Below are 21010 nucleotides of genomic sequence, written 5' to 3'. Positions count from 1 at the left end.
GTGCTACAGAAGGAGATAAAAAAACAGATGATGATATTTTCTACTATACGATTACACTTTTTCCCATGACTATTTTTAATCATTCATATATTGGGAACTTATATAATTAATTATACGCTAATGATAGCATTTCAGTGGAGAAAAATATCAGCTCTACTATATGAGAAAGTTGAAAAGGAGCTTTAAATTTCAGCACACAACTCAGCGCTGCCGACATGAGCAACAACATAAATATTTGATAACAAAAAAAATGAGACTAAACCGGATAGAATTATTTTATTTAATATTTATTATAGTAATAATTAATAAATATTAAATAAAATAAATTTTTTTTTTGTCTCCTTAACATTATTGTTATGCAACGAAACGGGTTCTCCGAATTTGTTGGCATTCGCCTACTCTTAAATTGCTTCATTTGGACTGGTTTGTACCGGCCTGATCCTCATAAAATAAGCTGAATATTGCTATTGGTTAATTTAAACACTGTTTGATTCTAATTCTTCAAGAAAGGGGTAGTATTAAATTATTAATAGACTGGATTATGAATACATATACTGGTTTAGACTAACATAATGTCCACATTAAATGTTGACAAGCAAACCAAAGTAACTTCATCATATAAGTAAACAAGAATAAAATGGTTTTGCCAGTCAGTTTTTAGTTTTTACTATTTAATGTTGACAAATCAACCAGTTTTACTATATTTTTTTATTGGATTTAGTTAACATCTAACATATATCTTAAAAACACATGTTAATGTTACTAATTTAAAAAGTTTTTTAATAAACATATAAAGTTTAAATTTTTAATATATTTGTCATGTATTTATTTAGACGAATAATGCGTTAAAAAAAAATAAAAATAAAAAATGCATCACTTCTTGAACTCTAAGGTCTAAATCCTAAATCTTAACCCCTACATTTTAAATCCTAAATATTGAATTTTAAATCATAAATTCTAATTTTTAAATTCTAATAAACTCTAAATTTAAATTATTGATATAAAATATAATAAATAAAAAATTAAGATTTGTTTAATTAATAAAGAGTGCAATATTCCTTACTTAATAAAGAACATTTAAAGATGAACAATTTATTAAAATAAAAAGTTAAAACACTTTTACTAATAGTTTTTGCTCAAAAATACCAAATCTTTTGAGAGTATATATAAATTCACTATTTCTTTTTATCTTGTATTATCATAGATAAAAGCAATAGAATGAATGACAATTATCCTTTTATCACCACACCATATTGTATAACAAGGACAAAAAATGAAACGGAACAAATGACTAAGGCGATCAAAGTCGTGTTAAAAGTATACAAATTTATGATAGTTTTAATCGTGTATTTTTTTAAGATAATTTCTGTTTTTTTTTTTTTTGGGCTTTTCGACCTCGATGTTTATATAAAAAAAGAGTATACAAATTTAGCTCCACAACTAAGTTTAACTTTTCAAATTCTAAATACATGTAAATCCAACGAGTTTTTAGATAAATTAGTGAATTTGATTACCAAATGACTTTTATTTTGGTCAAGAACAACTTAGTTTTTTGCTTACAACCGGTTAGGAATATAGTCCATATAAGAAGTTGCTTCTTGCTTTAGATTTTCATCAAAATAATGAAAGGAAAAAGATATTGCTGGAGTTATGTTAAGTATTGATTGTTAGTGATCCGCAGAGCCTAGGCCCAAGAAACCTCTAATCTCTATAGGGTCTTCTTGGAGATTTTTTTCTGTTATAAAATAAAAATAAAATTATTTTTCAAAAAAATTATTGAAACTTTAATTTTTGGAATTTTACTTTCTTTTTTTCAGGAGGCAAGTTTGCCGTATTCACCGGCAAACTTTAAATTTCTAAATTTTTTTTTTTCGTGTTGGAAAGCAAAATTAGGTTTTTTCAAAATTAAAGTGTTGAAAAACTATTTCTACTACAAATTATTAAATACGACTTATTTTTATGTACTCTTGTGTACTTCTAATTACTTCTAAAAACGATGATAATGATTATCATTACCGATTGTAAAACTTAGGAAATTCGCCAGAGGTACGCGAACTTAATGAATTTTATAGAGTTCATTAAGAATTACAGCAAACTTGCCCCCACAACAAAAAAAAAAATTTAGATTCTAGAAATTAAAGTTTTAATAATTTTTTTAAAAATAAAGTTTTTTTTAATTTTATTATAGAAAAAATTCCTTCTTGGTGGTTGACTAATTTACCGCATATCTTTATATAAGCACAATTTTAACACCTAATATCTAAAAATAGCAAAAACAAAAAAAAGAGAGAAATAAGAAATAAAGGAAATTTGACAATCACAAATGGCAAAACCCAATCAATTAATCCAAACCAAGACTAAATTGTCAAATTCATCACTTAATCCAAATCAACACTTAATCCAAATCAAGATTAAATTATCAAATTCATCACCGAAAGATTATTCATTCCCCAGATTCATTCTTAAAAGATTTTTTTAATCAAATTCATCCTTCAAAGATTTTAAGTTAATTATATTAGTCATTTTATCACTTCCATAGTTGATGGTATTAGAATTTACTAATATGACACATTAAATAACATGACAGCGCACACCTGTTAGTCTTAATTGGCTGCCAATTGAAAATTTTCAATGCCTCAAAATCGCCCTTAATTTGGAATTGATATAATCTAATTTTATAAACTTATAATGTTAACCATTAATTAGGATTGTGGTAAATATGGTATCACTTAACTGACGAATTTTGATGCAATTAGTAACAAAAGTGATGAAAAAACTACCTTGACTAACTTACAATTTTTGAAAGACAAATTTAATTAAAAACTATCTTTCATGACGAATTTGACTGGTTACTCTCCAAACCAATCAACCACTTGTTCAATCGAATAAGAGCCACAACTAGAGTTGTCATATCCCAGTTATTCTTTGTCAGAATAATCATTACACCCACAAATACATCTGCTTTGTATATCAAAAACAACTTAAATGTATCAGTTTTGGGTGAGTTGTCTATACATATTTTGGCATGTTTTCGCTGGTCTAATGACTAAAAGACGTGGATAAAGCAATCCCAAACTGAAACACTGCTCGAAACGCTAACTATTTATTCATTCAAACGGATCAGTCATTAAGATAGGATGCGAAGTAACTGCTAGGTTGTGTTTGTAAGCATTTTAAAGGCGAATGAATTAAAGGAAACGGCTTCAGAGTATAGACTCCACTTTACTCTTTAAGCCCTTCCCCTCACCTCCTAAACTTCAACTCACAAACACGCCCTTATGTATTGAGATATTGGCCAGCGTCGGATCACAATTGATTTATTTCGATTAGTGATCCCCATATGAATTACATTGACCCGGGCTCTTGTTCCTCTAATCCTCTTGATAAACTGTTAATCAAGGTTTTTTATTTTGTTTGTTTCTACTTTCTACTGTTAGTCTTCTTGAAACAAGTACAAGATCCAGAGTCATTCAATTCAATCAAACTAAGCACTCAGGAGGGAATACAAGTAGATAAGGATGTTACAATTTAGTGTTTCTAATATTTTTCATGAACTATGCCTAGCAATTTGATTGGGAAACAAGAATACTCAACCTGAAGTTTACATGCCTGGACAGAACTCAGAAAACCCACCCCCCATTTTTGCTTTTCTCTTTTTCAAACATGATGTAACCTATAAAGCTTGTCCAAACTTTACAGATAATATTACACTAAACAACAGTTGACAGGATAGATAGTTGTGGAGTTCGTGCCTCTTACCATTCAGAGAATGCACACACTGATACAATGCTATCATGATCATATAGCAGCCGATGCAAGAAATGATCTAATTCGTTGTAACAACTCAGCTTTCACAGAGTCTGGAACAGAAGCTGCATTGAAAAGAAAATGCGGCATCAATCGTATTTCCAGCCATACTAAGTAAATTTCAACATCATGCAACGCTTAATGTTTATCAAGGGAGGTTATTACGAAATACAAAGGTATCAAGTGCAGTATCACCTAAACTTTACAAAAGAATAAAGATGCATCCCTCCTAAACCATCATCCCAGATATCCTCATAATTTCTAAACAAGGAGAATTTAGAATGCTTCTTATGATAACAAGATAATAAATGCAAATTTTACTTTTTCTAGGAGTTAGGAGAATAACAGAATAATAAGGAGTGTACATCGTTACTAGTCTATATAATATTGACTAACCTCAAGGGAGGAATTTACCCAAAAAAGAAAACATGAAACTATCTACTGCTTCTATAACTATGGTCAGGTTTATATGACCTATTTATGCAGTTCCTATCCAATATTGGCAATGACGTAAAGTTATATAACTGCAAAATGATTCCAACTGACAAACAACAACAGGAACTGATGGGGCAATGCTCAAAAAGCCTGATGCATTTTAGAAAGTTTGTAGTTTATTGCGAAATCTGCATGATCATCAGCAACAAGTCATCGAGATGCCGCAATTACAAAATCCCCGAGAACACAAGTTGAATATCAAAAGCATAATAAAAACTTAAAAAGAAAAAGAAAGAAAAGCACAGACCTCTGCCTTTAGGGGTAATAACCTGGACAAGATCATCGACCGTTACATTATTCCTCCCTTTCTTCTTGGCGAATGCCCTAATTAACCATGAATTAACCCTAGTCAAATCCAAAATGATAGCTTGTAATAATTACTAACTACTAATTACAAAAAAAATTAAAATACCTGCAAAGAGATTTCATCTCATCCCTCCAACCGCATTCAATGAGTCTTTCCCTGAGAAGCTCCTTCAACCGCTCTTTCTCTCCGCTCTCAATCAGCTAAAAAACCAAATTAAATAAAAATATAAAGAAAATAAATAATCCGAAGCCAGAAGGAGAGAACAGGAACCTTGATGTTGATGATTTCTCGAAGTGTGAGCTCGGGATCTTGCGGTTCCTCTGATTCGGGAGTTGGCGTTGGGGGCCGATTAACCGAAGCCCTCCTGATTTCAGAATATCGACAAAAAAAAAGTAACTTATTACTTACTCCGTTCAACAGCAGCAGAAACAACAAAAAAAAAATTACTGTAACATTCATTCATTCTTTTGCTTCTTCTTCTGTATTATCAATTGAAACTCACATTTTCGTTTCGTTATCTCTGGTTCATACAAATACAAGCTTTTTTCTTCCAGTTGGAGAGTTTATTGGAGCATAGCTCAATCGCGAGTTCGAGTAGTGAGGTCGGTGCGAATCTGGAAATTGGAACCAGAATTCCAGATAAAAGGCTTTCCTATGGGCCACGGGCCCACGGCCTTCTCATTGACCCAAGGAGGCCCGTTCAGGCCTTACATTTAGAAGCATGGTTGGATTATGGAATGAATCTTCTCAAATTTTTTTTCACTTTTTTTTTTTTATCAAAGATATGAGACTCGAACTGCAACCTCTTAATTGAGTATGGGGAGACTATGCCATTTAAACTATTACTCATTGACAAAATTTGGAAAGATATGTGACTCGAATCCGCAACCTCTTAATTGAGTATGGGGAGTCTATGCCATTTGAGTTATAACTCATTAGCCAAATTTTTTTTTCACTTAAAAACATAAAATATGATTTTTTTTATCATATATTTTATAGATAAAACCAAAAAAATATGAAAAAAATATTAAAGAATTAGATATTTTACTTTATTCTTTTAAGTGAAAAAAAATTAAGAGAATCCCGTTAGATTATTCCAAAACAAAGCCTATATATAGTTGGAAAGAAAAATAATTTATCTTTCTAATAATTCTCCTAAACCAGTAGAAATATCTATCGTAATTATTTGACTTTATTTGATATTTAGCGGCAAGAATGAATTTATTACCAATAATGAACAAAAGAATTATTGTTACTCTTCGAGTGAACAATTAGGCCTAGTTTGGGTAACCAACTTAATTAAGCTCTTTTTGATAAAATAACTTAAACAATAAATAACTCTGTTAAAAGTAATTTATAAATAAGTTATTTTGTATTTGGATTTTTAACTCTAGAAGTACTTATTTTATAGAAATGTGATGAAAAGTAGAAGTATTATGAGAGAAGTCATTTTTTTTTAACTTCTCTATAAGTTCCTAAATAGCTTCTTAGAAAGTTGCAATTTGGTTTTGAAAATTGTACCAGACATTAATACTACTACTTTTCATAAGTTAAAGGTTAAAAAAAGTTACTTTTAAAGTTTCCCAAACGGGCCCTTAATTTGGTTCCTGTCTTTTTTTTTATGGACATCGCGACTCTTGTCCAAAAAAAAAGAGACAAATCAGTCCCTGTCCCATACTTCTGTGAAACGTTACAGTCCTTCCGTCATCTCTCCTGACCAAAACAGACGGAAATTGTTTACGTGTCAGTTAACGTTGTTGATGTGGAGGTTAACACTCTGTTAAGTTTCACATTGGCCATTAGAGAATGAACAGGGGTCGATCTATCCTGCTTTATAAACCTAAAACTACGTCGTTTTTTGTCTTCATTGAAACAGAATGGTTTGAAAGTGATTCCACGCAGCTAATCTCTCACTTTTCTCCCAACCCAAATACAAACCCTAGAAGACCATGATTGGTAGTAGAGAGCGTTGTTCATCATCAACCGACGAAGTAGAGACGATTCAGGCTGGAGCTTGAATTATAGTGGGAGTGTTGGAGCTCCGAGGAAGAAGAAATGGGTTGTCCCAATTTGTTATTGTGGTTCTCATGCAATTTTGTTCATGTCAAGGACGGTGAAGAATCCAGACAAATTATTCTTTCGCTGCCCATACTTCAAGGTAATTGTTTAGGATTTAGCTAAATTTTTGTTTTCAGTTTCTATTCCATAGATGCTAACAAATGTTAAACATTTTCGTAGACTGGAAAATGAGATTGCAACTTCTTTGCATGGTTAGATGATTATGTTTCTTCATGTGGTTAGGATACTAACAAGGCAGTCTCAGTTGGGACATCAAAGCAGAAGCAGAATCGATTGGAATGCCATGGTTATATGGTGGATAACAAAGTTAATAAATTGGAAAAAAGATTAATTGGTTTGGAAGATCAGTTAGATAAATGTAGATTGAAAATGGGTGAAAATAGATGTATTAGATTTGGGTTTAATTTGTTAGCATTTCTTGGTGGGGTTGTAATTGCAAACTTGTTCAGAGCAAGTGTGTAGGATTTTGATAGCTAAATTTTGTTATTTCCTAAAGTTGAGTTGTGAACAACATTTTTTATGATGAATGAAATAAGAATTATTGTGGTGAATTTGCAAAATTTGAACTATGGTGTGTGATGAATGTGTTAAATTTCATCCCTGTATTGATAAATAATAGCATATATGTCATGAAATAAACTTAACAAATATGCATGCTAGCTAAGTAATACATGCGTAGCAATAAGTATCTAAACTCAAAGAAAGATGCATGTTCGTATATTGATAACAAAGGAGCAATTCAGTTGTTGAAACAACTTAACACATAATATGTCCATTCAAAATATGGGCAGCAACATGGCCGTGAGTCAGATAACCAAAATATAGGGATCTCAAGCAAAAGCCCTAAACCTAAAACCAATAGTATTAAGTAGCAAAATATAGTAGTTTTTTGAACCAAAATATGTGTCCTAAAGGCTTGTAGCCAAGATACAAATTAGCAACGAAAGGTGGTCCAATTTTATGTCTTCTTAGGTGGCCTAAGTCCTGGACGCCTGAAGCCAGGAGTGGACACAAATTTGAAAAGCCTTAAAGCAATTTTCGAGCTTGCAGCAGCCATTATTTTTGCTGATATTGTACCATCTCCACTTGTTGGATTTGTTGGAGGAGCTATTGAGCCATGAGTAGGATTTTCCGAAATATGGGATCTCAGAGCTGGACCTTGTCCTGGTTGAGCTTTGAACCATAGTGTCGGCCTTGGTGCTAGTGGGGGTGCGGGCATGAAACTTGGCATATTGGCTGTTAGATTAGATTTATCTGTTGTAGGTGTTTGACTGAATTGCACATACTGGATTGGTAGAGGTGGGGGCCTGACAACAGGGTTCTTTAACCTTCGGATTGGATTGGATTGAGTTTTGAAGGCTACATCAGATGGACCTTCTTGAATGTTGTTGGAGTTTGTAGCATGTTGGACCTACAAAGAATTTTTTATGACGTCTCAGAAAATTTATGAAGTTAGAGTAACTAGTTTTAAAGTTATATAGGGTAACTTTACCTCCTCTGATTGTGGGGCATTATGTGACAAAGGAATCTTTTGTGGTTGACCTTTTGGACCTACACCACTTGTTTTTTTCTCTCCTCTTGATAGTTTCTTCTTATTTTTCTTAGCTTTTGTCTAACAATGATCACAATAGCACTACCAAGAGTTAAATACATATAACAAAGTCTATTCAGCTAGGACAAAACTAACAAAACAACCTTAGGGTCAACTGCAGCTCCAGCCACGTTAGTGACCTCATTACAGTTTCCCTCTCCTCCTTCCTGCTATCATATACAACAAATGAACATTACCATCATTTTTAAAGACAACTAAACCCTTGACCAAAATAACTTGAGACATTTAAATTCCTAACCACTTAATGCTAACGACAAATTGATCCCTATATAGTTTCAGGACAATATACATGTACAATGGTGGTGTTTTCAAAGACATCAACTCTAACCGTGTCAGCTTTCTTCTTCACTCCATTTGTCTTTTTTTTTTTTTTTTTTTGGTCATTGGTTTTCAGTTTGGATTAGTTGGAGGATTGGTGCATGTTTTATAGTAATGGCCTTTCTGGCCACATTTGTTACAAGTGACTTCAAAATGTGTTTTTTTTTTTTTTTTTTTTTGCCTTGTTGGGATTCATCTCAGTTACCACTGGATGAATTCTTCTCTTTAGCTTTGGTCGATGTGCTGGTATTTTAATTGGTGGAGGCAATGGCCTTGGAGCATCAGTGGACTCCTAATACTCCTCACTATTTACTGGCTTCATTATGTGGGCGTAAGTAGCTCGGATTGCATCCATTGTTAGCCATGTGTGCATGAAGTCTTCAGGGTTCATACCAATTTTATACATTGCTGCTACTGCATGTTTACAAGGCATGCTTGGAAATAGTATTCAGTTAGATGCAGAATAAGATAAATTCAAAGAGATATAAACACTAACAATGACCATACCAGTTAACTGCCAAACATTGCAGGTGCAGGTCCTTTGTGCAAGGTTAACCCCAACCTTGTGTCCTTGCCTATGAACCTCAAAGAGGACTCTATCATTATCACCTGCCCAAATAGCTCTCCACTTACTTGCTTTAGACTTGATGAATTCTTCCAACCTCTTGTGCTGAACTGGGGCTAGTTTTTCAGTATGATTTTCTAACTTCTTGTTTTGGGCCATCTTCCTCATGACATAACACCTCAAATCGTCTATCATTGTTAGTATGGGTCTTCCTCTATATTCAACTATTTTTGCGTTCCACACCTCGCACATATTGTTCGTGATGTCGTCTACTTTTGGTCCATGGCTGAAATAAGCCTTTGACCACACAGCTGGATCAAATCTTTGTAGATATTTCCATGCTCCCTGATTGATTTTTTTATTTTCTCCATTGAGGCTTTAAATTCCTGGATAGTTGTCTGCCTAGCACATTCCCATACAAGCTGCTTTGTCTGCTTTATCCTTGCTCCCACCATTAGACTTTTCATCCTTCAAGATATGCTTCCTCCTCACACCAGAATACTTCCTTGAGGCCAGCTTCTTAGTAGTACTAGGGCAGATGTCCTTGTCACTACCTTTCTTCTTCCTTTGGGTTACAACCTTTTTTGGAGTAGACTTCTTATCTGTCTTCTTCTTTAGCACTCTCTCATTAGAACTACTGTCAGAGTCCTCCTCATAACCAGCTGGAGGTGGTTTTCGTGCCTCATCCTCGACACTCTCATATCTGTCATCAGAACTTGAAGATGAATCACTCAAAACAACACTTTCAGATGCCAAGCCATCACCTACCACCTCTGGCATATCTACAGGATGGTCAAAATAAATGTAAAATTCCTCAGTGTCCCTGTTCTTGAGTTTGTTTTCCCTCATCTCATTAATCTCATGATCACCCTTAATGGGATGAAGCCCAGACTCCATATCAGGGCCAGTATGTCATACCAATACATCTCCTTATACTCAACATACCCAACTCCTTAAATAAAACAACCAAATCGAAAAAATTCACATAATCCATATCTATTGGTGAGAACCTCTTCACTTTACCATCCACATAACTCATATATCCTTCACTGTCTCTCACAAACTTCCCCCGTGATAAAACACAGGAACAGCAAAATATTTAGACATCTGCAGTATAATATAATACATAAATTAAAGCAGAAACTAGCATACAAATTTAATTTGACTCTATTTCAATTTCAATTCTAAATTAGAAACCCTAATTCAATTTCTATTTACAGTGAAAATATATCTTCCTTATCAGGATATGTGCATTCCAACATTAAAGTCCTATTTACAGTACCAAAAACCAAAACAATGCTTAGATTTTTAGAAATTTATTATCCCACGGTCACATTGTTTATTATTTCTCTTCTTCTTGGACCACAGTCCTATGTACATGCTAAAGCATGTCAGAATTATTGAAAACGACAAGACACATTTGAAAAGGTAAGGGAAGGACCACACTAACCTGGCACGTTGCAAACGCCATGCAATTTCCGTACAGGCTTCAACCAAGCTCTGTCAACCACACTATCCAACCACTGTCAACAACAATATGTGGAGGTCAGTCAGCAAGCTTGTCAGCAGCATTGTCAGAACGTCGCTCCAACTTCAAGAGGTCAACGATCACTTCAAGGGGACGACTCTTACTCTATTAGGGTTTTCTAGTAATTAGCAAAGCAACACATGGGGCTTATATGGAAACCCCAATGTCACGTTCCCTTATTTAATCGAAGCGCAATGTCTCATACCCAAAAACGACGTAGTTTTAGGTTTCTAAAGTGGGATAGATCGATCCCTGTCCATTCCCTAATGGCTAACGTGGAACTTAACAGAGTGTTAACCTCCACACCAGCAACGTTAACTGATACGTAGGCAATTTCCGTCTGTTTTGGTCAGGAGAGATGACAGAAGGACCGTGACGTCTCACAGAAGTATGGGACAGGGACCGATTTGTCCCCTTTTTTTTGGACAATGGTCGCGATGTCCATCGAAAAAAAGAACAAGAACCGGGTTGGGTGTTCACTCTTATTCTTCCAAAAAAAGAAAATCATGCTAAGGGCATCGATCAGCTAACTACTCTCTTCATCCAATATAACAATTGTCAAGTAAAAAAAATATCCAAAATACTTTAATTTTTATAAGTACACATTTTACCACCTCTTCTGTTATTAACTTATTATTAGAGAAGAGATTTACAAAGTCCACACAAATATTTTTTAAGGTTGTTGCCTTATAATGGTTGGAAAGGCTAGTTGAACCTCCACAGCGCCTTAAGTACAAAACAAATGAGAGCATATTCTAGCATTGAGATAAATCGAAACATCTCCCAAATTTAAAAGGGGGTTCTCAACTAGCTAATTTGTGGAATATTTTATCCCTTTAGAAAGTTTAAATACATAAAAGTGAGGTTGAACTCAAATGAATTTTGTCATTTAAGTAGTTCAATGATATGATGATATCAACGCGGGATGTACAAACTCAATTGGGTAACATGATGAAATGCAAATGAAAAAACCTTGATCGCTTTCCCATGTATCTTTCTTAACCCCGTACAGAGCATACTGCTAGTGCTCCCTACTCAACCAAAATGACCAATAAAAGAAGCAACAGACATTGCACGTTAAGAAGTGAGCAGAAGATCCCAGGAACTCCATCGGAACCAGGAATGTTTATGAACATCAAGCTCCCAAGTGAACTGTACACGTCATCCATATCAGAGACCGAAGATCCAAACAACACATTGAAACTTCTACAAAAGTATCTATTTCAAAATGCTCAGAAAAGAGGACGTATCAACTGAGATTCTTCCTTTTGGGGGGTATAGTCACCATAACTGAAGAGAGCGAATATACAAGATCAGCAAAAAAAAAAAGATCCAAGAATCATCTCCTCCTCCGCCACCAATCAGGGACTTTTAACCTTCGGCTTCTATGAACAGAAAGTTTGACTGCAGGAATCTTGTGCTTGACCTGTCTCCACAACATATTAACAGCATCTTCTTTCTTTGGAGGGTATTGGAATTCATAATGATGGGAGATGTTTTTGAGCTGCCTCCACATTTCGGTCCATTTCTCCTTTGGAAATTGACGAAGCTGATTGACCATGTAACCAGGCTGCAATGCCTCTTTGAAAGAGAAGAAAACCGAGAACTTGGTGTAGTCAATCTCATCCTCAAAGGGGAGTTCAATTTGATCACTCACAATGACAGGAACACAGTGACTGACAATTGCATCAAAAAGACGACAAGATGATGGTGTGTCTCCTGCTGGATCCAAACAGAACTTTGATGAACGCATCCCTTGAGCTGACTGTTTTATCAGTAACAAGCCATAAAGGAATGCTATATAGTTAGTGATCTTACAATGGCAAGTAAAGGGGAACAGAAAGAAATTAATTAACTGAAAATTAATTTTCTCCACTAGAAAATATAGTAGTCTAACTTGGTTAGATTATAAAGGAAGTTCAAAGGTCAGAGAGAGAGAGAGAGAGAGAGAGAGAGAGAGAGAGAATGTGTGGAGAGCCACAACTATATTACTCTCAACCAAAGTTATCCGAAAAACTTTGACCTATAGATATAGCACAATCATATCCAAATGATGGGCAAGAAAATTAATTGCAGGAGCTTTAAACTATGATGAATGATTAACGAAAAAATTCCCTACTATAAACAAGATAAAAAAGGGCAATAGCCATATGAAAATTATATATAACACTGCATACCGCTTTTATGTTTTCTCCCGTTGCAAAACTTTGCTCATAGTGAACATCATTAATACCAGCCAACACCTTTGCTAGTTTTGCCCTGATAATGCCTTCCTGCAAACATAATAAAGCATAGAAAAATAACTGCCTTTGAACCTTAAAGAGTTAAAATTTTACATTATCTTTTCCAATAAAAACTCAGCCAGACATACATCCTTCCGCAAAGTCCGGCCTCGGAAGAAAAGCAACGTGGAACGAGCCTCATATGGATCTTGAAGATCGTCGTCAGTATAAGAATCTACAACATGGACATAGGGTGACACCACATCTTTGTTCAAATTAGACATTTTTTTGGGGTAGCGGCCAAAATCCACAACAACTTGAATAGATTCATTCAGTTGATCTCGGAGGAACCTAAAGGCGTTGGGGTGTGTCATGGGAAATACATGGTCTCTACCTCCAGACCTTTTCCAGTATTCCGACTTCTTCAAAATATCCATCAAATCAACCTGAACAAAAAAAGCCATATTCACTATTAACAATGGATTTTGAAAAACAACAGGATAAAATACTCACAGGAAATATGAACAGAGACAAGACACATTCCATTAGTATAGCAAAAGATTACGTAGCATGTAAAAAACAGAACACATTAACATGACAGTTGGGCCATTCATGTTGAGGCGAAAAGAAAATAATACACTTTTTACTAAGTGATCATTAAGAAGACAAATGGAAATCTTATGGTATCTGTGCCACTGCCATAAAAGCTCAAAATATAACATATAAGGCTAAGGCTAAATTTAACTGATGATGTTTGAGAAGCATTTGGAGCCAATTAACCATAATCAACACTTGTAAATATGAATAAAGGTCTATAAACATAAAATAAGTTTCTAAACATGACTAATTTAGCCAAAACCTTTAAAACAAAACATCAATCTTCTCATAAGTATGTTGATCAGCCATGCCCAAATATGCCAAATTGCTTCCGGTAAAAAATAACGCTAAGGAACTGAACTCTGAATTATTAAACAATCAATCAATTTCCAAATAAACATGTCATAAACAATCAACGGCTTCATCATATAATTACAAAAGACCAAACTACAACCCAAAAAAAAAAAAAAAACGAAACTCGCACCTGCAATTGCCGATCAAACTCGGTATCCGGATCCGTCATGGTGTGGCCATGCGTGTTGAAACTCAGCGACGAGAAGAACGGGACGAAGAACGCGTCTGCGAGTTCCGGATCCGAAACCCTAACGGCATCTCTGCTGTCTTCAACGCTGTCGCCGTCGCGTTCGTAGAGGAGCGAGCCCATCATCCAGTACTCGACGCTGTGCTGCTTCCTCAGGCCAGAGTTATCGGGCCACGGCGGAAAGTCCTTGGCGGTTACCGGAGTCTCCTCCGTGCTCTGGCTGTTAAGCATGCCAACGTTAAAGCGGCGTGGAAGATCGTACATGTAAACCCGAATAGGCGGTTCGGGTCCACATTGAACCGGTTGATTAAGCGATTTTAGGACGAAATGGGATCGAATATCGGGGTGGCCAATGAAAATTGCGGATGAGATTAGGAGAAGGAGCACAAAGACGAAGGAGAGAACCACTTTTCCCAACATGGCTTCGGTTCCTTAAGAGTGTTTCTGTAATGATTCGATTTTTGGGTGCTCTCTTCTTCTGGTGGTGGCGGTGCTGTTTGTTTTTGGGGAGTTAGTTTATTAGGTTTCTTGGGATTCGAAATCAGTTATGGAAGCCATTTTTGGTTGGAGAAGAGAATAGAGAGCGTGTGTCTGAACCCGTTGGGAAATGCACTCCAATATGCATCTCTTCTATCACTGAGCTCTTTTCCTCTATTTATCTACTTTATTGCTTAGCTGGCAATTCATTAAAATATTACTCCTATTATTTTGGTCTTTTTAACATAAAAAAAGTAAATACTATTTTTCTAATTTTTTTGTTGACTTTTACAACTTTTTTAATTCTAACACCAGAAATTTAGTTCAAATTATTAGTTGCAGTGAAACTATGAAAGTTAAAATAAATAAATTGTCTTATGAGCATTACTAGTTAAGAGAAAGAAAGTTTTTTGTTTTCTATTGTATTCCATGTATAAAAAAATAAAATTCTTGTAAAATATTTGTGGGGAGTGGATCATTTTCAATAAAAAAAAAATTAGATGGTGTGTAGTATTTAATCTAATCATTCATTATTCTCTCTTTTATTTATTTTTGGTCCCATTTATAGAATTAAAGGTGATATATCACACTGAATTCTGTCAAGTATTAAAAAAACTGGAGATGATAAATTTTCATATTTGTGAACAAAATCTTGAAAGAAATAATCAAACAAAATATTTGTTGCAGCATTAATTACTAAACTTTTTGTATAATAAGGCATTGTTTGATTATTGTCTTAAAAAAATAGAGATATAGATACAAAGACATAAGACCATCTCCAGTAGGGAACTCATCTCAATTGTTGTTTATGGCCCACCTGTCATAAACAGTAAATAGGAACTCAAAGCATCTCTATCTTCTCCATTAGGAGAAACTAACTTTAGTCCTTGTTGTGGTCTCACTTAATTAATTAATTAAAATACTTGAAATTAATGTAATTAATTTTTTTTAATAATGTAATTTAAAAATTTAAATTTAAAAATAATTTACTATTAAAAGATATTAATATTAAATAAATTTATATATAACAATAATACACAATATATAATTCGAGATTACACTAATTTGTAAAATTACTTAATACAAAGAAAAATATAATTAAACTCTATAGTTGACGACAAGCATTGTGAAATTGTCATATGTGTTCAATCAAGTCCTCTTTCAATTGTCTATGTTGCTGCCTAGATGGTATGGTGCAAAATCTTCTTCTCCCAACTGAGGTTGTGATAAGCCATTTTCAACATCATCATACTCTAAGCCTTGAGCAAAATTTCCTGCATAAGTGTCTCTTTCATCCTCAACAATCATATTATGCAATATAATACAAGCTCTCATTATGTTGGCTAAATTAATATAACAATATAAATATAAATAATATTTAATATTAATTATTAATTAAATAGAAATTTAATTATTTAATTATTATAATTATTAATAAATTAATTATAATTAAATTAATTAATATAAATTATTAATTAAATAAAAATATCAATGTTTAATATAATTAGTCATTATAATTATTATTTAATTAATTAATATTTTATATAATTATTTATTTTTTATTTTACTTGCCATTTGGCAATTGTGTATTGGTTAATGGGAGTCCCATTCAGAGGGGCTCCCTCGTTTTGAATTGCGTGAAGGAACTCAAGTGAGTTCCTCTCCAATGCCCCATCTCTCTTTTCTCTCTGACAATATAGTAGGAGGGCTCCAAATATTTGCCCGTTGGAGATGCTCTAAATACACATGAATATTTTATACATAAATTTTAGTGTGAATGTCATTTTCGATTTTTAACCATTTGTTCGATGGATTTTTCATCCCTTATGAAATTTAGACACTCAAATTGGTCTCTATCTACTTTGATATATGTAGGTTTCAGTCCCTATCTACTTTGAGTAAATGTCATTTTCGGTCCCTAACTAAGAACTAGAACGTACATATATCAAAGTATATAGGGACCGATTTGAGTGCTTAAATTTTTTAGAAAGTGGAAAGTCCATCAAACAAATAATTAGGGACTAAAAAGAGCATTTACTCTAAATTTTATAATATATTTAGTAATAATACATAAGATACATTTATTTAATTTAAAAGTTAATTTTATTCCCAAATCAAAATAACCTCAACAGTGTTAACACCATTATCACCATCTCTGATTCTCTATGGCCACCACTCTCATCATTTTTAATTTTCAGTATTATCTCATCAAAATATTGTTCTTCTGTTTTGATGTTATTTTTACATATTTGAGTGATTTGTAATTATTTTTGTCTATTTATCAGAAATTTTATTTTAGTATTTTTGGTATCATTTTTTATATGTTTCAGTGAGTTGCTTTTTTTTTTTTTTTGAATTTACATTGTATAAGTAATCAAAAAATAATAATGATGTATTTTGGTTTGTGTTTCGGTATATTTTATTTGTCTTTCGGCGTATTTTGTGTGAATTGAGGTGTACCTAATGTTTTTGTTACCTATTAACTTTTTTTTATTCTTTACAGAAAAATGGCAAAAAAAAGAACCAAAATATAATGTAAGCATGTATACGTTTGAACACCTCAATTTATTTTATATAAATATAGTTTATTTACATCATTCTCATTTATTTACAGAAAAATCATAATTTGAGATGCTCCACAAGATTCATTCATGATAATTTTCAAAACATGAGTGAGGCCAAGAAAGCCATTGTTCAAGATCTGGGATTTAGTGGTTTGATACATATCCCTGCCATGAATGTGCCATATAAGCTATTGAAACAACTGGCATATTCATTTGATCTGTCCCGTAATAAATTGGACATATGGTATGGTATAATTAACATCACCCAAGAAAATATAGCAACTGTCCTTGCCTTGAGTGCATCTAGTAAAAATTCATTTTCTAATATATTCTGTAAATCTAATTTCAGTGTATTATCAAATTATTTTTGTGTTATTGAAATTTTTTTTGCTGCGCGGCTACGCTATCCAGCCAAAATTAACTTTAAAAAATTTAGTGAGGAGAATAAGGAAGTTGTCAGAAGCTTCCAAAGCAAGACTTTGTCGCAATCATCAACCTTTATGATAGAGATGAGTGTTGATGGGGAGAAAAATCAGCTGAAATGCAAGAGAACATTTATCTCTACATTCAGATGTCCTTCTTGTTGCCGACAATGGTAAACAGACTTTCTCTGGTTCACATGCCGCCCATTCTTCACGTGGAAGCAATACGTGAATAGAATTGGAGTGATCATGTGCTCAACTTCTTCATAAATTAGAGAACACACATTGGAAAAGAAATATGCTATTAATGGCTGCCTCTTTGCTCTAATGATTATATATTTTCACGAACCAATACACAAAAATAGGCCGGTGGATGCAATTCCTAGACCACCGTGGGTCCAACATTGGACCAAGCAGTTGCTGATTGAAAGAATAAAAGATGAGATCAAGGATGACATGGTAACTCAACAAAATTTATTCTTTATTTCGGTGTATTTATTATAAATATATTGTGTAAACAAATATTTTTTCTACTTTAGGGAATCATGAAAATAGCACAAATGAGAAAACAACTAAAAGAGCAAAAAGAAGAGAAAAATGAAGGAAGAAACAAAAGGAAAAGAAGAAGACTATTTCTTTGGAAAGTGAAATTGTTGCTGAATCTGAGTCTGATTCTGAAGATGACTCGGAGGAGACATCAACAAGAAGAAAACAACCTAAAAGAATGGCAAAGAAGTAAGTATTCTTTTTCGGTATATTTTTTACTATTTTATTGTATTTATTTGCCTGATGATTGTTTGCTTTTCCAAGATAGAATCCAAGAAAAGAAAGCACATTATTGAGGATTCATTTTTGAAAAAGAAAGTGAATCCGATGATGTGTAAGATTCAGAAACTATCATTGAAATATTATGTTTTACTTTTTTGTCAAAATCTTACTTCTTAACAGAATTTTTTAAATATATTTTCAGAAATGAACAAAGTGAGGAAATAAGAAAAAAAAGATTGAAGAAAAAAATTCACAACCCTACAAAAAAGTAAATATTATTTTTCAGTATATTTGACTTATCTTTCGGTGTGTTTCATGAGAATTGAGGTGTATTTGGGGCTGTTATACTCTTTATGCTGTAATTAGACAACAGAATATTATTCTTGTGCTTCTGATATTATTTTATACATATTTGAATAATTTGCAACTATTTTTGTCTATTTTTGTATTTGTTTTAATTGATAGACTTAGTTCTTTTATGTGGTGTTTGTCTTCCTTTATTATTTTCGATTGTTGTTGGAGTTATTTCTTTTTAGTTATTCTCTTGATTGGTATATTATCTAAGTTTCATGATATTAGTGTTGGTAAAGTTGGTTTCTATAATCAATGAAAAATATAAATGAGCAATGTAAATGATGTTTTGAATAAACAATATTTTGGTTTGTGTTTCGGTGTATTTTGTTTGTCTTTCGACGTACTTCGTGTGAATTGAGGTACACCTAGTACTCTTGTTATCTTTTTTATTTTATTAATTTTATTATATTTATTTGCTTAATGATTATTTGCTTTTCTAGGATGGAATCTAAATAAAAGAAAATATGTTATTGTGGATTCATCTTTTAAAAAAGAAAGTGAATTTCATGATGAATAAGATTCAAAAACTATCATTGCAATGCTATATTGGCAGAAGTGAATAAAGCAAAAAATAAATAAAAAAAAGGAACATTAAAGAAAAAAATCAAAAGCGTGCAATAATGTAAGTATTTTTTGTGTATTTTATCAATTTTATTATGTTCGTTTGCTTAAAGATTATTTGCTTTTCCAGGATTGAATCTAAAAGAAGGAAACATGTTATTGAGAACTCATCCTCCAAAAAAAAAAACCGAATCATATAATGAGTAAGATTCAGAAAGTATCTTTGTAATGGTATATTTTTTTAATCAAAATTTTATTTATTAACAAATCTTTTGCATGTACTCTCAGAAGTGAACAAATGTAAGAAATAAGAAAAGCAAGATTGAAGAAAATAAATAATAAGCCTGCACAAAATTATGTGGTGCTTTTCAGTGTATTTTCTAAATTTTATTGTATTATTTTTTTGTTTGATGATTGTTTGCTTTTTTAGGATGTAGAAAAAAATTACTGATTTTTCAGAAACTGGGCTCCACTCTACAGAAGCTCACTATGTTTCTTTGCAAACATAAGATTTAATATCTGAAATTTTTTCTTTGCTAAAATTTTTTAAAATCTGATGTATTTACTCTAGTTTTACTTAATAATGTTTATTTTGTCCTTAGAATACCATATGTAAATTTGGAAAGTGAAAATAATGCTGTGTTTCAAACACAGACAAGTTATCAAAGTAGTGTAAATCAACTAAGTGATAACATGTATTTTTTTTTCTTTTACCATTTCTTGAATTCTTGTGCTACCATATTTTGCTTCTGATTTTATATATTTTTTTTTGGAAAAAAATCTTTTAAGAATTTATACAAGAAAAAAATAAAAAATTGCAATTATATAAGTTCTTATACAACATGAGTTGTGTTTTTATTGAATGTTTGAGTTATAGATGTGAGATATTTTCGGTGTATTTCAGGTTTAAAGAACAAGAAGAATCATTGAATGAACCAACTCCTATTTAGGAAAGAATAATAGATGATAATCCTAAAGGACAAATGATTATTCTTTTGAAACAGACCCATTCTCAATCAGAACCACTGGACATGTGAGTTTTCTAATTTACTTTCAATGTTCTATTCATTGAGTTAATTAATTGCACCTGAATATTTACTCTATATTAACTTTTTTATTTTTGTTTTATTTGGAGTTCCACTTCAAGTATGTGCTCTTCATTCGAAAATACCTACCTCAAACCCTCTCCAAACTCAACAAACTGTTGAAAAATCTTTTGGAGAGAAAAATATAGAAGAAATTATTAATGTGTAAGTATTACTTAAATTCTTTTTCTAATATTTTCGATGTATTTAGTTTCTCTTTCAGTGTATTGCTTCTGTTTCGAGTTGTAATTAGTGTTCTTGTCCTCTTTTTGTTGTAACTAGACAACAAAATATTGATTTTGTCCATTTTGAAGGATTTTGTTGATGCACTTTTTGCAACAAGCCCATAGAATTTGTTGCAGTGCTTATGTTGTCATTTTGTGGATGTTTTATTGAATTGCATGTCTTTTTAAACAACAGGTGTATTTGTTTCGTATTTCGGTGTATTTTATGCGAATTGAGATACACTTGATTTGCTTGTATTAATTAAATTCTTTTTTTTTGTAATCCTGCAGTTTTTCACAACCTCAACAAGAATCTCATGAGGAAGTAGCTCCTACTAATGTGTAAGTTCTACTTAATAAAATTCTTTTTCAATATTTTCTGTGTATTCTTAAACTATTTTATGTGTCACTATGCAGTTGTTCACTTGCTCAAGCCTTGAATAATGCTATAATGTTGGTTGTCAACGCTGCATTGAAGAATAAC

The 21010-nt window shown here is 32.7% G+C and overlaps 2 protein-coding genes across 3 annotated transcripts; both read right to left on the bottom strand.

Annotated features, from left to right (window-relative positions):
• Positions 1-3469: 3469 nt before the first annotated feature.
• LOC112734849 (transcription and mRNA export factor ENY2) lies at positions 3470-5358 on the bottom strand. Of its 2 annotated transcripts, none has more exons than XM_025784338.3 (5): positions 5112-5358; positions 4880-4973; positions 4715-4809; positions 4550-4626; positions 3470-3872 (listed from the first exon to the last, which is right to left on the bottom strand). In XM_025784338.3, coding segments are annotated over exons 1-5 (342 nt in total). In that variant the 5' UTR covers positions 5114-5358; the 3' UTR covers positions 3470-3798. The 2 variants fall into 2 exon arrangements, with proteins under 2 accessions (XP_025640123.1, XP_025640124.1); XM_025784339.3 differs by having other exon boundaries at positions 4715-4800.
• A 6218-nt stretch (positions 5359-11576) lies between these two features.
• Positions 11577-14706, bottom strand: LOC112734848 (probable arabinosyltransferase ARAD1). The gene is made up of 4 exons (XM_025784337.3): positions 14015-14706; positions 13083-13379; positions 12889-12984; positions 11577-12476 (listed from the first exon to the last, which is right to left on the bottom strand). The coding sequence occupies exons 1-4, from the start codon at positions 14489-14491 to the stop codon at positions 12051-12053; spliced, it is 1296 nt and encodes a 431-aa protein (XP_025640122.1). The 5' UTR covers positions 14492-14706; the 3' UTR covers positions 11577-12050.
• Between the last annotated feature and the right edge of the window lie 6304 nt (positions 14707-21010).

This window comes from Arachis hypogaea, chromosome 3 (genome assembly GCF_003086295.3).
Source record: "Arachis hypogaea cultivar Tifrunner chromosome 3, arahy.Tifrunner.gnm2.J5K5, whole genome shotgun sequence".
Classification (NCBI taxonomy): domain Eukaryota; kingdom Viridiplantae; phylum Streptophyta; class Magnoliopsida; order Fabales; family Fabaceae; genus Arachis; species Arachis hypogaea.
Note: the sequence above shows the minus strand (reverse complement) of the source record. Positions and strands in the feature narration are given on the sequence as shown.

Coding starts and splice junctions, on each gene's coding strand:
- LOC112734848 (XM_025784337.3), bottom strand. CDS start 14,491: ATGTTGGGAAAAGTGGTTCTCTCCTTCGTCTTTGTGCTCCTTCTCCTA. Junction 13,380..14,014: donor AGTTTGATCGGCAATTGCAG/GTGCGAGTTTCG, acceptor TTTTTTGTTCAG/GTTGATTTGATGGATATTTT. Junction 12,985..13,082: donor GCCGGACTTTGCGGAAGGAT/GTATGTCTGGCT, acceptor TTATGTTTGCAG/GAAGGCATTATCAGGGCAAA.
- LOC112734849 (XM_025784338.3), bottom strand. Junction 4,627..4,714: donor GAGATGAAATCTCTTTGCAG/GTATTTTAATTT, acceptor ATGGTTAATTAG/GGCATTCGCCAAGAAGAAAG. Junction 3,873..4,549: donor TATTACCCCTAAAGGCAGAG/GTCTGTGCTTTT, acceptor TTTTCAATGCAG/CTTCTGTTCCAGACTCTGTG.